The sequence below is a fragment of the Alternaria dauci genome, chromosome 3 (assembly GCF_042100115.1).
Source record: "Alternaria dauci strain A2016 chromosome 3, whole genome shotgun sequence".
NCBI classification, from domain to species: domain Eukaryota; kingdom Fungi; phylum Ascomycota; class Dothideomycetes; order Pleosporales; family Pleosporaceae; genus Alternaria; species Alternaria dauci.
Window position 1 is genome coordinate 2,318,923 of NC_091274.1, and position 16,116 is coordinate 2,335,038.

The 16,116-nt window shown below is 53.7% G+C and overlaps 4 protein-coding genes across 4 annotated transcripts; 2 read left to right on the plus strand and 2 right to left on the minus strand.

The window, feature by feature from the left end:
• Positions 1 to 132: 132 nt before the first annotated feature.
• Positions 133 to 1,315, plus strand: ACET3X_004411 (uncharacterized protein; the record flags this gene model as incomplete). Its single annotated transcript, XM_069450612.1, has 2 exons — positions 133 to 234; positions 299 to 1,315. The coding sequence occupies 2 exons, from the start codon at positions 133 to 135 to the stop codon at positions 1,313 to 1,315; spliced, it is 1,119 nt and encodes a 372-aa protein (XP_069308389.1).
• A 414-nt stretch (positions 1,316 to 1,729) lies between these two features.
• On the minus strand, positions 1,730 to 3,379 carry ACET3X_004412 (uncharacterized protein; the record flags this gene model as incomplete). The annotated part of the gene is made up of 3 exons (XM_069450614.1): positions 1,730 to 2,798; positions 3,037 to 3,182; positions 3,263 to 3,379. The coding sequence occupies 3 exons, from the start codon at positions 3,377 to 3,379 to the stop codon at positions 1,730 to 1,732; spliced, it is 1,332 nt and encodes a 443-aa protein (XP_069308390.1).
• Positions 3,380 to 4,731: 1,352 nt separating this feature from the next.
• ACET3X_004413 (uncharacterized protein) lies at positions 4,732 to 5,736 on the minus strand (the record flags this gene model as incomplete). Its single annotated transcript, XM_069450615.1, has 1 exon — positions 4,732 to 5,736. One exon carries the CDS (start codon positions 5,734 to 5,736, stop codon positions 4,732 to 4,734), a length of 1,005 nt encoding a protein of 334 aa, XP_069308391.1.
• Positions 5,737 to 15,248: 9,512 nt separating this feature from the next.
• Positions 15,249 to 15,780, plus strand: ACET3X_004414 (uncharacterized protein; the record flags this gene model as incomplete). Its single annotated transcript, XM_069450616.1, has 3 exons — positions 15,249 to 15,365; positions 15,417 to 15,724; positions 15,774 to 15,780. 3 exons carry the CDS (start codon positions 15,249 to 15,251, stop codon positions 15,778 to 15,780), a joined length of 432 nt encoding a protein of 143 aa, XP_069308392.1.
• Positions 15,781 to 16,116: the final 336 nt, after the last annotated feature.

The following is a 16,116-nucleotide window of genomic DNA, read 5'->3' on the forward strand; positions in this document are numbered from 1 at the left end:
GGTCGCTGGACAGTCCCACCCACGTCGCGTCGCGTGCAGCTCCTTTACACCCGCGCTGATTCGCCAAGAGAGCAGCAGCACGTGGGGATGAATGCACTTGTCGCCGCACACGACTAGCAGACCAACACTGCCATGGCTGGTTCAGCGACGCCCGGCGGAGGCCCTCCTCCACCGCCTGCAGGGCCGCCGACACAGAAAGTGAGCGACGTCATAACAAGCTTCCGGCCGCAGAGGGTGAGTGAGACCAAGACACGTCCTGCACTGCACGCGAGTCTACCGTATACTAACCCTGGCCCAGCGCTTCAAATCCGGCGGCCAAGGCACCTCCGTCACGTCGCTCGACTTTGACGACTCGGGCGAGCTCGCCATTGTCGCGCGCGACGACGACACGCTCCAGATCTACAACTGCAAAGAAGGCAAGCACGCCAAGGAGCTCAAGAGCCAGAAGTACGGCGTGCATCTGGCGCGCTTCAGCCACCATGCGCAGAGCATCATCTACGCCAGCACAAAGGTCGACGACACCATCCGCTTCCTCTCCACCCACGACAACTCGTACATCCGCTACTTCAAGGGCCACAGCGACACCGTCACCTCCATTGCCCTCTGTCCGTCCAAGGACGACTTCCTAAGCTGCTCCAAGGACAACACGGTGCGCTTGTGGACTCTGCAGTCGCCAAACTACGTCGGTCTGCTCAACCTCCATGGACCCTACCTGGCTGCCTACGATCCCTCTGCCACCGTCATTGCCATTGCCTCGCCGCCCACGCAAAACATCCTCCTCTACGACATGCGCAACTATGACAAGCCGCCGTTTGCAACATTCGACATCCTCGACATAGAGCAGCGCTTCCTGGGAGGGCAGAAGGTGGACTGGACCAAGATTGAGTTCACAAACGACGGCAAGAGCTTGGTCGTCGCGACAAACGGAAGCGGCCATTTTGTGCTCGACGCCTTCTCGGGCGAGCTGACGCACTTCTGCTACCGCAAAGCTGGCTCCTCGGGACGTCTCCCACCCAGCGCCTCCACCACCAACACCACGGGCGCCAAGTCCGACGGCCATACTCCGGCAAACGGACAGGGCGACGTGTGCCTTACGCCAGATGGCAAGTTCCTCATCGGAGGCAGTGGAGAAGACGGCCTCTTGGTCTGGGACATTTCCAAACCACCAGCGCCGAATAATATGCTGGAGCCCATGGAGAAGCTCCCGGGACAGGGAAAGAGTGCTATTGTCGGGTACAACCCAAGGACCAATCTGCTGGCGAGTGCGGACAAGGATCTCTATCTTTGGCAGCCGGATCCCGATCTTATGATCTGAGAAAAGGGTCCTTGTCTGGTATAAAGAATGAAGCAAGACTGGACACAAGCTTGAGCAACAAGCGAAGCAAGGATAGCATAGGCACGTTGCTTGACAAAGGAGCAAAGCATGAGGCACCCATACGTTTCTCCGCTCAATACTTGCTTGAGAAAACCGGGCGAGCAGACCTGTGCACGGAAACAAATATAGGTTGCAAGCCAACTAGAATCTACAACAAACCAGGGGATATCTTCAAAGGCTAAAGGGAAACCGGGATAGTCAACCTGGTCTGAAAACGATGATTGTAGTGAACATGGTTGAATAAATTACATTTTACCCAAAGACGGGTATTCTTCATACTATGTGGGTTCAAGTCATGTACTAAGTATTTGCATCATAGTGACAAGACATGCTCTTACTTTTAGGTGAATCCCCTCATTCATCATCCTCCCAACCCTGAGGCAACCACCCAATAGGCTTGGGCTTCCACATGCCCAGCACCTTGGTCGGCCCCTTGATCTTCTCCCTGACCACATCCTCTTTGCCCTCATTCTCTCTAACCGGCAAGGCCCGCTCAATGCCCTCGACCTGGACATCGACATCCATCTCCTCGCCCGCGCCATCGGCTCTAGCAGCATTAAGCACCGCTCGCCATGATTTTTCATTCGCCACACTTCCCCCCTCCAGTAACTTCTCTGCGAGCTTCAAATTCCAGAACGTAGGATGCGAGAAACAATGGCCAAGAGTCAGTTCCACAACATCACCCTTTGCGGTTTGTCTCAAGACTGCCCACTCCTTCGAAATAACTAAGTGCAGAACCCATTCATGCAGGCCCTCTCGAACAGGATCCATCTCCGGGTGCACCATGTCCCTCGAAGGAGCATTCATGAAACTTGTAAGATGCCCAACCAGCTCTGTAAAGTCCACGACGCTGGTGCAGAAAGCGCGTAACAGGGGTGTCCAGATGATGAAGGCGCCAGACATGGTACTACCCATTTTCTTGTCTGTGGGTAGAATCATCTTCCCCTGGACCAGTAGCTCGAGGAGCACGCGTTGCGTCTGCGAAGAGGGCGTCGTCGTAGCATTAGGAGCAAAACGCAGATTGTACGTAGATAAAGCTGTTTCAGCGGCTTTGGTGTCGTCTTTCTTCCTATTCTTGATTTCACTTTTCCGCTCTTTGACGAAAGCTTTGAGAATACTCTGCAGTTTCTCTCGGACAGCTTCTCTGCTCTCGACACCAAGTTCTTCATCTTCTTCTGTTGCAACAACTGCACCGCCCGTCTTGAACGCATGGTCCAGTTGGCCCCAGTACCACTCCCAGAGCCACTCGAGCGAATCGGCAGCAGCCCGCTTTAGCTCTGCGAGGGAAGGAAGGTGCCGGTGGACGATGCGGTGACGGATCTCCAGGAGGGTAATAGGGAGCTGAAGGGATTTGCCAGGGGGAAACCATGATGGGCGGTCGCGGGTCAGGTCGATCTGCGTGTCTGCTATGCCAGTTATGAATCTATTGGGGGTCAGATAAAAGTTGCGATTGGTTCCTCGCGGAACAGCAGCCGTGATAGACTTGAAATAAACTTGGACGAAAATGCTGACAAGAAAGATGATTCAACAACCAGATGGATGGAAGAAAAAGAATAGAGTGTATGCAAAAGGTAAAACCAGAATGAAGATGCTCATGTTCAGGATAGAAAGACAGTTGGGACATGAGACGTCCTTAGGATAACAACGTCTAACAGACCTACCTTGATATCGCAGTAGCATACAACAACCGCAGGGCGTTGTGTTGCAAACCGCCCCGTGTATCTTGAAGCACTACATCCACAATGTCTGCCGTCGAATCTAGCAGCAAGGGCAGTCCATCAGGTTTCCGTAGTCGCCACGCAAACACCTACCTCGCATCAGCACACTGTGGCTGTCGACCTCAAAGGCAGGACTCCCTGCGGGTCGCGTGATTCCGCCTTAGCTTACCTTGTTGACCGCTTTCTCTCTGCTACTAGCTTCTGGACTGTACAAGTCCTGGCGCAGCTGAAGAAGCTCCTGTCTATCGCGCCACGCCGTGACAACAAATGCTGTATGCGATTCCATATTTAGCACTCGAGTAGTCGCGCAGCTCGACGCGTTTGTGCAGTCGACAGCTTCAGAGTTTGCGATTGGCTAGCCGATGCGTTGCAGACGGAGGCACGTGAACTCGTGTTGGCAGGCCATCACTCCGAGTAAATTTCCTCAGTCTTGCAGAGAGGTCCGTATCGATAAGCGCTACCACGGAGACGACCACTTTTCGAATCGAGCCAATGACGCAGAGACCATCCGGCAAAACCTAGGAAGTGTGTTTTTTCTTTCCTCTAGGCTGAGAACTCAATCTCGCAACCCCGTCTTCTGGAACCTTTCCCGTCTGAAAATCTTAATTCGCACTACTTGCCTAGTCTCCGGTGAGCGCCTTGACAGGATGGGAAAACATGAGCGTGGCAGCCAACAACTCGGTTAGCTGGTAAACTTCGGCCCTAGCGGATCAAGAGGTGCTTCAATGTTTGGTCAGGGCAACTGAAGCGGGTCTGGCCGATGTTGAGCGGCACTGAGCGACGCGGAGGACGATTCTGCAAGCTTCCACAATCTGCCGCACAGGGCTGCGTGGCTCGCTCCGTCCGACGGCGTAAAAGACCGGTCGGACCTCAGAGTGTCAGCATCGCTTCGCTTTGACGTGGTGTGTGCGTGTTTTGCACCATCATGCCACTCTTGGTGAGGCTGCTGAATTATTCTACACTCTTCGGTCCTTTGCCGGGCATTGTGACACAAATGCGCGTTGGCCGATCTGCGCCAGACGAGGACCTAGGGGACGGGCTCGGAGGACGGCGGCATGTCGCCGACGTGTGATTTGCTGTGTCTTGTACTGGCCGCCTTAGACACTACGGAGTACGTGGGTTCGGTACACTAAAGAGTGGTACATAGCGGCCTGCGCCGAGACAAATGTATATATGTTGGGACCGTGGCTATACGAGAAGGCTAGAAGCGTTGGAGAAGCGTGTGGGCTATGGAGGCCGAGGATTGACGTTGTCACGGCGAAATGCGAATACTGGGGCAGGAAGCACCTTCCCTTCTCGTCAATGGTGGACCTCGGATTGCTGCCCAGGCGTATGTACCATTAGATGACTCATGGAGTCGAGATGTTCAGAACCGGCATAGCAGTGCAGTGATTCCAGGTTCGATGTGATCTGGTTGATTTGGTTCATGTTGCTATCTAAATACGATATCTTCATCTGACCTCATAGTGAGCGATGCAAAGCCTCACTCAACTGCCACTAAAGGCTGGGTATCTCTAAAAGTCTTTTCCGGTTCCAAGCGGAACCATGCAAAACGCCTCGCTGTGCTAAAAGAATTCGCCTCAAGAAATAGGCTGGTGCTCCTGTGTCGTAGTTGCACGTTTGAAACAGAGATCCGGCTCATAGCCATCCATATCCCAGCCCGGCGTCCCGCACCGGCATGGTGGGCTGCTTCATCTGTTGAAACCACCACTCCTTGGTAACCGACTCGTCCTCATCAAAGAAGAAGCTCTGTCCCTCCATGTTGCCCGGTGTTTGAGACTTGACGTGGACAGGAAGGTGCTGGCTCTGTTGCACTGCTGGAAGAGGTGGAGATGGCTCTTCGACACTGGCCTCTGAGCTGGCATCATCATCATCCTCCTCTTCGCCATCTTCCTCCTCAGGTGGTTGCCATGTCTCTTCAAGCTTGAGGCCCTTTCCTGTCCCTTCGCTAAGAGCGCCCCAGCTGAGTGATGGCTCGGGTGCGTCATACAGGCCCAATGCAACAAGCTTCTCCCCGTCGTCGTCTTCCATGTCTTGGTCTTGTTGAGCAGGGTGTTGAATAGGCAGGAAGCTGGAGGATGTTTGTGCTTGGTTCTTTTGGGCCCACTGCTGCAGATACCAGGGCAAAGCCTCCGTGGAAGGAGTGTTGAGTGAAGAATGAACGTAGCCAGGCGTGTGTTGGGACCATCCACACTCTGATTGCGTGTTGGTATATGTCGACGCACTAGTCATGGGCTCGAACATGGAGTTGCGTGTAGACAGTGAGTAGAAATCGGAACCGTGATGAGAGTCGCGGTCTGATGGGGAATAATGTTGTGACCACTGCTGATGAGGCATGGGTTCAAAGTAGTTTGTTTGTTGTGAAGCCTGGCACTGTGATGACGACGGATGCCAGCTAACAGGTCTGCTCTGTTGGGGACGTTCTTCCTCCTCCTCTTGGGACACACCAAACATCATCCTGTAGTGGTCATCCAGAGTAGCATAGAGCTTGGTCTCTGTCGTAGTCTTCCTCCTCTCCATTGCCTTCGGGCTGTTGTGGTAGCTCTTTGTCTTCTCAATGCGTGATGATTTGCATGGTGCCTGGCTTCCGGAGCTGCGGGAGGAACGTCGGTGCAGCTGTGAGGTTTGCATGTGGCCGGACATGTTGGCGAGGTGGTATGGTGGGAAGGCAGTGATCATGTACAGTCGAAGGGGAGATGTCTCGGGCGGTTTGTATATATATGTGTGTGTACTGGTAGGCGGTTGTGTCGGATACAATCACTCTTGTCTGACTTTGAAGCGTGACTGGGTTGGGGGCATCTGCATAGGTATATGGGCTGCCAAGAGATATAGACACATCAGGAAGGGTGGATGGGGAAATTGAGGTAACCTCGCGGCAAGAGTCATGGTACAAGGCATACCAGGGCTAGGCTAGCGAAACTCAAGAACAGCTAATAGTGGAATAGATGCAGACAAGGAACGGGAGTGTATTGACTACGCGGAGCCACCAAGGGATGGCTCGGTGAGGGAGCGCTGTGACGACCAGGGCCAGTGGCACGGCTGGAACGATCAACGAAAGGCATAGTGCAGAAAGCGAAAAGGAACGCTTGCAATGACCAAATCACAAGACAGGGAAGGCGGACGAGGGAGGCGTACCATGTATCATGGCGCAACGCGCAACGGAGCATCCGTGCAGCTAGACGACGGCCGGCTCATGGAGGGCAGACAAGGGAACCACAACGCCCGCCACGATGATGGCAGAATGCGGTAGTGCGACTAGGCCTTGTACAGACACGTTGTGCAGTGCGACTCAGCTGGGCTCCGCACCGGGGTTGAGTGTCGTGTGCATGGGGCGGCGGCCCTCAAGGCGGTCAGCTAGTCCTAGGGCTGTTGTACGCACACGGAGCCTGAAGGGCGCCCGCACTCTGGCAGCGTCATGTTTTAGCCGCGTCTGAGGGTAGCATGATTAGTGGAAGAGGACCGGCGATACTCGAGGGCGACATGGGTAGTGGTGTGGGAGCCATGCATGTTCATGGTGCATATCAAGCAGAGATCCGTGTCGGCGCCAGCAGCATCGCGAGATCAGGGGCGGATGGGGCTTCAGACTTTGGTTGGCGCAGTAGTCGTCGGATAGGGTTGGAGAGCGAGGTTGGGTCCTGCTGCGCTACTTGTCCTTCACAGCGGTCGACGCGCTAGCAGGCACAGCCAATCACCACCGCCCGCGAGAGTGAATCGGTCCACAATACCCGCTCCCAGCACCTCCTGCTTGGTTGCGCGTGCAGCCGGCAAACCACACTGCTGGCCCACGGTATCCAAGCGCGATCTGGGGTGGGCGCTGCTCCGATGCCTTGATTGGCCTCTGTCTAGCCGAGCGTCTTCCAGAATTCGACATGCACCTAATCCACCCCTGCCGCTTTCAACGGGGACGGGCGAGTCGATGACATGGGACTTTGCAGATGGATGCACCGATGCAGTATCAGACACATGCGTCGCTGGCGGAGGTCACACAGCCAACGGCGGGCGACTCGCGGAGATTAGAGCAATCAGCGTAGAGCCTTCGCCTAGCACAGGCATGTCATCAGCCTTGCATACTCACTACGCTGCAAACGCCTCAGCAGTCTGAGCACACCGGACGCAAGAAGCCGCCTGTCCATCGGTCGACCCCCCGGCGTGGGTGCATGTGCCGCCACGACGGGTTACGCCTAAAGTGCGTCCACCCCTCCCCGTACTCGTGGTTGTGTCGAGTCTGACACCCTTGTTAGACTCAGGCAGCGCCGAGGAAAAGCACTTTAACCTTTGGCCAGCACCGGGTTCCACCTAGGCACGCCTTGAAACCATGTGCACGCTGCCAACGTCGAACATCGGGCTTGAACAACCGACCGGCCGGCTGATTGATGCAAACACAGACGCCGTGACCCAAGTCAACACACTGAACCGCTGCATCACACCCGACACTCTTGACCACCGGGCACAGTGCGGTCGGTATGGCGATACGCGCGCTCACATGGTGGCTTGTCATTGTCCTTGCGAGATCGTCTAGCACTGCAAATAGTCTGTCTATACACTAGGTCGAATCCTATTATAGGACGCCGGTACTTTGTTCAACGTCGCAGTGGGTGCAGTGGATGCCTTCATTACAATAAAGGCTGGCTGCAACGAATACGACGCAAAAAGGCTGGCTGCGCCGCGGTGACGAAGCAGCGAGCTTGCGTAGTGAGAATCTACCGTTATTGGCAGCACGGCTGTCTCAACCAAGATGACAAGCGGGCTGATATGATCCATTCCAGCGACAAGGCCTTCACACCTCCCTGAGCGACCCCACGGTGACCAGGCCCAAAGTGGTAATGCCGTTCGACAACCAGAAATGAGAAAATCCCCGCGTGGCTGATGAGATGCAGCCGAAGCGCCGAGAGGCCTACCCTGGCCTCGTCCCGCCTGAATGATCGACAGCGGTCCAACGCGGCACAAGGATGTTTTTGGCGGTTCAAACGAACAGGATCATGTCAGGGGGCTTGCATCTTGTCGCCAAAAAGAGCATATGAAAGCTGCACTTGGGTCCTTGCATGGAGTGTCATTCAAGGATGCATGCAAAAAATACATCATCAACGTTTACTTGGCTGCAGTCCAGGGACATTAAAAACAGGTCGCATTCATCTTTTCCACATGAAACCCAATCACGAAGCGGTTCTTCATGGCAACACTCTTGCAGGCGCCAGAACGCAGGATCTTTATTGTGCCAAAGAAGAAGCAACTACTATCACAGGTCGGTCAGCATCAAAGTGCACCGAAGGTGGGCGTCAGTGAACGATATTGCAACTAGCGCGAGCCACCGACAGCGAATCAATGCACCGTGTCCCGTAATTCAGCACATCCCGCGTATCACACCCAGCCAGTATGACTCTGCAGCGCGCGGCCTCGGTCATTTTAATCCACGAAAAATTGCGGCGTAGCTGTACCACTTGTGCATCACGAGACGGATACGTTGACAGGAAAAGTAAGCACCGAGCTGTCACCGGAACCTGTTCTGCACAGCGTCGCTGGATTGTGTTCACACAACCTGCGAACTGTCGAGTCGAGGTGCTGAATGCTGACGCGCATTCTCCCATGGCCTTGTCTTGAGCTCATCCGCACGAGGGAATAGGCCACGCAGCAAGCACTGGGCACAATAGCGCCCGCAGACATCACTGTACACCATCTGGAAATCCGTGCCTACTAGCCGTGCTGCGCGCTCCTGGTCTCGTCCATCGAGATTGCAAACGCTGTAGTTTCAAGAAGGCTTTCCTCCGGCATTATTTTGGCGAAATCGCCTGGACTGACGCGGCACGGGTACTGGACTCTTCAAAATGTGTCGAGGCCGAGCGCCGCCCATCACTGACAGCCCCAGTCCGGCAATCTGCAACACGGCAAGAAAAGCCCTTTAATGACGTATCTGCGGGTGACCCACGAGTCGAGTGGGTCTCAAACGTGGCGCTGCATCGTCTCAAAGACTGTTGGCAGAACAAAAATTGCGGTATGAGCGGCATCGCCTTCTCGACGCTAGCTAGCCAACCAGAAAGTATTTTCATGGCTTGCCCTACCCTGTCGGTGTCATGGTAAGCTCGACACGACATTACCTTTGGCAAGAATGTCACTCGCACTGCCATCGTCTCAGGCCGTCAGAACAACCACTCACTAGACTTGGTCCGGCTACGTGTTGAATCTCGGTCACGCAGCCCTAGCCAAGCGTCAGGTGAAGCACGCAGTGGACAAGTTGCATGAGAAAGAATACGGAGGGCTCGGTAGCTGCATTACTTGTGGATGACGACGATCCCTAGCAAGGTGATGGCTTGTCTTTGTGATGCGTGTTCTAGACTCCCTGTCGGCCCATGCGAACGTGAAATTCTCTCTTGCGGGCGCGGCGGCACTTTATCCTTAGCCTTGGTGCGAGCATTAGCCTCACTAGGCGGCTCGAGAGCCCACTTGCTCAACGTCGAGAAGTCTCTGCCCAATCACCATGCTCCGTCGAAGCCTCCTGGGTGCTTCGATCAGCAGCCACACTAGCTCGTCGGTGAGCCTCCTTGCTGCTGCGAGTTGTGCTGGATGGACGCAACCTTGACTAATTGCCGGCTTATAGTCCTCCTGCACAACTCAGAGAGACACACCAACGGTACCACCTCCTCCCGCATCTCGTCTCAACATGTGCGTGTGACGCACGTCTAGGGAACCGGACACCGGCGCCCGCCCCACTGAAAATGCTAAAGGGTCACAACCATGGGGCAAGATGGCAATTCCACATATACGATATGCGTTGGTGGCCGGGGTACGGGTCTGCCCAGCCAGACCGCCACTGTGCCAACACGACGGCCGCCTACTCGCTTGTTGTGTGCAAGTTGTAGGTACATCAGCATGGACAGGCCATGGCGGTGCGGACGAGCTTCACGTCACTTTTTTGCTCAGCTAAGAGGGCGGCACGAGCACGACCGACCGTGGGTATCATGTACACGTCTGTACCTTCGCTCCACCCGAGCGCTGCAACTGATGAAACTTAGCTATCGGGCGATCCCATGCTAAATGTCTTACGACGCAGCAGCTGAAGCCCGCCTGCATCTCCGCAAAATCATCTCCACTCTACCAGGGCCCGGCGGTGACTCGGTTTCACGCGCAGTACGAGCGCTTGTTTTTCTTCTGCCGCTTCGCCATGACCCTTCTGCTCGTCGCACCTCTTTAGGTTCGGTTGTCTGCTCGCATCCGCGTCGAGGCCAATAGCTCTGATCCTCGGATGCAACAACAATGCACCAGAAGGAGCCATGGATCCGGCCGTCGTCATGAATCAGTGTGTTGTTATTGAGGCGCTTGCTGCTGCAACTTGTGTCGGTATCGCAACTAATATAGAGCAAAGTTTCTCGATCAGCACTCTGCCACACACTGGAGTATCCGAGGTCGGACCACCTCGAGCATTATGCTTACCCTTTGCAGTTACACCACCGACCTGAGTCTTGTAATACTACACACCAATACGGAAATGGTACTCCGCTTTAATATTCCAGCAGCACACCCCTAGTCGGAACCCTATACAGCAGTCGCTATTCGTTTGTAGCACATGGCTCGGTGTCCGCCAGTCATGCATCCGGCCACCATTACATCAGGCAATGTGTCAAATGGGACGCCAAGTTCGGTGCTACGGCGTGCATCACGGCTGACAAGGGCGGTCCTTTGTGTGGAGGTGACAATGCTTTGAGTTGACAATTAAGACTCGCTTGCAGAAGCTCCCATATGCAAGTAGCTGCTCGCCAGGTGTATGACGGTGACGGTGCAAACGGGCCCACGAATGCCATGCATGCGCCATGAATCTTCTCCCACCTCACCCGATGGGCAAATCGCCCATCTTCTCACTCTGGACATGATGCTCTAGGCTAAATTGTGCTTACGCGGCGATCTCCAGACGCCGCTTCCACCACTGAGCGACGACACAGTACCTTGTTTATTCGCCCGCGATTATGCGCACAAGCAGTCACACCTGCATGCTCCTGATTTGCGGGCCCTTGGTAAATTGAACGCCTATTTTTGGGCGCCCACGGCGAAGATCTGATCGATGCGTAAAGTATACGCAACTCGCTTATTGCCCGACCTGCCGCATTCTCACCTGCCTTCCCAACCTGTCCGATGACCATGCCAGCCCGGCTTGCTCCTTCTCTTGACCTACCGATGTTCTCACGCCGACGCGGCTAGTAGGCGCTCCGTCAGCGCCCGCAACACTGCCCCTCATCCAACCAGCATGGACAGCAATCCGCATCCTGGGATCACCTGGAATCGCTCAAAACAGACCGCCCAAGGACAGCCTGCACGACAAAACAAGGTGGCTTACCTTCCGGACGCTGTTTCATCCCCTTTTCTTTGCTTCCGCTTTTTCCGATCGCTATCGCTCTCGCTCTCCAGTACTGGCTGCCTAGCTGCCCAACATTGAGGTGTCAGCCGCAGGCGGGTCGCATGTATGCACACTTTGCTCTTATGGTTACCCACTCATTATACGGTCCAACTCAATGGGTACATGCAGGCACTGCACACTGTCATACGGGTGGTTTGGACCATCTTCACACAAAGCATACGTTGCCTCTGTTGATCAACAGGTATCACCATGACCCAGGAACATCTCACCATATCGTTGCCAAAGTGCTACAGCAGTTGCTTCCTTCGTGTACGGATTTCCAGTCTCCCTAGCTGCCTTAACGCCACGCGCTTCTATATCGCTAGTTCTTTCGGCAGATGCAGGATTGATGCATCTTGCAACTGGCGCTCTAGTTATACCACCTAAAATTCTCTGGGGCATCATGTACCGTTCGCTCTGCTTTCCCGCCCACAAGCTCCGGATCGTCACTACATGGATGCAACACCGTCAATCGTGCCTTTAAGTGGAACCTGGAAGCTCACAAAGCCCTCAACACGTCGCGTTCCGTCTTCGTGCCTACATCCAAGTTTGTCTGTTACTAAGCCTAGTCGTTGCATAATCTATATAGCCTTGGAAGAGCTGCTGCCCATGGAAGATGCCGGCTACAAAGGACTACACAGCCCAACAATCAGCTGATATCAGACGATACTACACAAGAATAAGCGAGAGACGACCTCGGGACGATGCCTAAGAGAGATCGTCAGCATGTTGATCGCAGGCACGATCATCGCTGATGAGCAAGTGCTCTACATTAACATCATATTCAATCTTTTGCTCGCATTTGGCTTCGAACTTCATTAAACACATTCGAGGTTCCTCAGAGACACTCTCGGTGATTTCAACCCTACTGATCTTTTTTATCCACCGGTCAGGTCAATACATCTGCGTGTATATCGCGGGCCGATTTACGCATCACATCGCCACCATCAAGCATAGCGTAGCATAGCATAGCCCCAACAGCAAAAGCAGGGCCTTGCCACAAATGCCACACACCTCCATCCATCTACCCATCAACGGTCCGGCGGAAAACATGTCCCACCCAAGCATCTCGCATTCGACGTCCGGAACCGCTTGCGCTTGTTTGCCACGCCGCGGGAGGGTGTCATCAGACGGGATTCGGTAAGCTGCGCATGCAGGACTGCCGATCGATGACGAAGACGTTGGGGTAGTCGGAGTAGTGTGGGGTTTGTTCTTGCGCGAACATGTTGACATAATCACGGTGTCGGTGTACTGTGTAAGTCCAAGGTTCACATCTAGGCGGTGAGTAAGTTTGGATGGGTAGAACTATCGCTGTCTGTGTGGGTGGGTGTGCACATGTGTGAGCGTTGTCGCGGAAGCGGAAAGTCTTGGTCTAATAGCAAAAGCAACACACTTTGGCTGGATAACTGGCCATGCTTGCTGTTGCATTGAGGAAAAGAGAAGTGCGCCTGTGTGCAGTCGGGTTTGCGGGATACGAAAAAGCGTGTACATCATGTGGCAACATAGTTTTGCGTGTGAGCCGTACAAGAAAACATGATATATGGTATCTTTAGGACACCATAGCGTAAACACTATCGTTGGACTCATCGACTTGACTCGTACTAGGGACGCGCCATGCCCATGCTACCTCTTTCACTCTCACAATCAAACATTCTAATCCATGAACCTTGTGCCTTTTCTCTTTTCCATGTGTGATCTTTTCTAGTAATACCAATACCAATGGGGGACAAGGTGCGGGTCGAAGTGAAGGACCCGGAGTTGGGCAGCAGCTCTGGACGTCCTGATGTCGCTCAAAGATGGTCCGCGTGATATTCTTGTCTGCTTGCACCGCAACTACCATGGTATGTGCGCAAGATTCGTGCCGGGCTTCGAAGGTTTGTATCGTTTGTTCAACATTTTAGATGCGAGCACGTAGAACACAGAACCGAGAGTTATTCGGTTGCCCACCATGAATCTTACCCGTCTTGCAGTGAATATGACACACCGACAAGTATATTTGAAGCGGTGGCGCGTAGTGATCAAGTATTCTTGGTGGAAGAATTAGGCCTTGTGAGTGATCTAGTATCCATCTCATCTTCCTGAATCTCAAGAAGAGCACAGTACATGTGTCCTTTACTGCAGAAATATTGACATTGTATGCATAGGGCCCTGTCAGGCCAAGATCATCTTGGGTGCGAGAGTAATAGATTTTTGCAGCAACTTGACTGCAGGATTAATCAAGTACAAGACGAGCCATTTCCTTGTCGACTGCGGCATCGAAATAGGTCCTGAAATCTGACCCGAGTTGTCCATTACGCGTTCTATGCAACCCACTTCCCTTGATGCACTGGGAATGAAGATTGTCTGTTGAATCCGATGCGGCCCACAACAGGTATTGGCCAAATAAGGAGGTTCGGGCAGAACAAGAATCCAGGTTCTCAGTCTATCAACCGCAGCTTGTGCTGACGGTCGATCGAGACATTCTGTGACCAACAGTGCTGGCAAGAAGTCCACAATTAGTTGGGTCTGCCATTTACAAGATGGGTCGAAAGTGACGCAAGTCATAAGGGCGCCGCCTTGGGATTTCGCTCACAACCTAGACTGTTCATTACTGGTTCTCTTCCAATAATCCTTGACTTCTGAAAGACTATGCCCGCAAAGTCCTAAGCCCTTCTTGTCTGGACTCGAAGTCGGCAAGTAATATGTTTTTGCCATGTATGAGAACATCTCAAAGTTTGAGATCCTCGTATCTGGAGTGGGTCAGCCTTGTCCATTTGAGGAGCAATACAGTAAAAGCCGGCAGAAAAGGGCCTCAAACGACAGCCAGTAAGCATAATGATTGTTTTGTCCACTTGAGCAGCCGTCATGCTGTGACGTTACTGCCCGTACCCGAGGCTCGAGTCTGTAGAAGGACACCTGTATTCAACACATAGAAATACCTTGAGGCAATCATCTCGTAGCTTTAGGAATTCTGATATGCGACAAGAGTGTTTCAGCGAACATCGAAGCAGTTGCTCCGAGAGCAGCAGCCACAAGCCGGTGTCGCTAATGTCCATGAGTGCATTCCAAACGCTTCCAACACCCATATCAGATGGTACCTGCTACAGTGCTGATACAGAGTACCATGGTCTACAGAAGGGCTTTGTTTGTTTGGGGCCAGATCGTCTCAAGATGCAGATGACATTCTCGTCGGAGGCGATACAGCAGGATCAACGCATAGCTCGGACGTGACATCCTTGCTAACAACAGGTTCCAGGTCACTTGTGTTGCGGTGTGGCGCATGCAGTGGTGTCGGTGAGGTGGTGATGTTCTCAGCCGCACGTTGAACGGGTCGCAGCTTCATAGGCCTCTCTTTGCTCTGCTTTGTAGAATCCGAGTACTCTGTTGGACCGTCGCTGGTCATGTCTGGAGCTCTCCTTGTTGTTTAGGATACATTAGCACGTCGGTCCAAGGCATCGCGACTGGGAATTCATCTCTCGAAGCCGGCATCGTAACAGGCTGACGCCGTGTAACAACGCCAAGATAGCTGCTGGCAGGATTGGTGAAGAGGGCTGGTATGCACCTGTCCAGAAAAGATAAGACATGGAGCCCTCAATACACGTGACTGTCGCTTGGACCTTCCCAATCCCATCGTCTATCCACATGTTGGATGCGACAAGCTATCGCAAACCTCCCCGCACCCATCATGGCTGCATTTCGACGCCTCCCAGTTTTTAAGCTGGCACATATTACTTTTGTTCTGCTGCCGCCGTGATACACGAACGAGCTGGGGTTTTCTGAATACCTCACCACAATGCCTATCCAAGTGACGCGCATGAAAGAGGCCGATATCGACGGTGCGATCGATACCATACAACAAGCCTTCGCAAATGATCCCTACAACAATTGGGTCTTTCCCGACCGGGAAAAGGTAAGCTCCTCGACACCCATCCTCATGCACCCGCTAACTCGCCAATTTCAGGTCTCTCTAACGCGTAACCGCGTTTCCCTTACCCTACGATGCCGCTGGGGCATCGAGCATGGCCTCTTCCACGTCGCACGCGATACCTCGAATCCCTCCAAGATCCTCGGCTGCGCAATGTGGCTTCCACCCCGACCGACCTCAGAACCCGAGTCCTGGTCACTATACCTCTCCTACTGGTACCTCTGGGCCAACCAAATACGCATGAATTTGTGGTACGGACGCGGCGGCCTCAGTACAACGCGATACTGGATATGGAAAGCGCGACAGGCGGAAGCCCAGTCTGAGTTGTGGAAGGATCCAAAAGGGTACTACTTCTGCAATATCGTTACTGTGCTGCCAGAGTGTCAGGGTCAGGGCGTAGGAAGAGCCCTAATGGAAGAAGTGCTGACAATGGCTGACAAAGAGGGGAGAAGTTGCTATCTAGAGAGTAGCAGGAGCGAGCCAAATATTGCCATCTACGAGAAGTTTGGGTTTCGGCTGGCAAGGGAGATGGAGTGTAGGGATGGAGAGGGAGAGAAGGACGCTATCAAGTTGTATTGCATGTTGAGAGAACCAAGAGGCGGGCAGCGCCAGGAAACACCAGAGGGGGGAAATAAGAGTGCAGCCGCAGAAACAGCGGGGACTGCGGCAGAGATAGGACAATGAGAACATTGCGGCGAACCGGTGCCTCACAGTTCTGAACTGTCATGCTCAGACT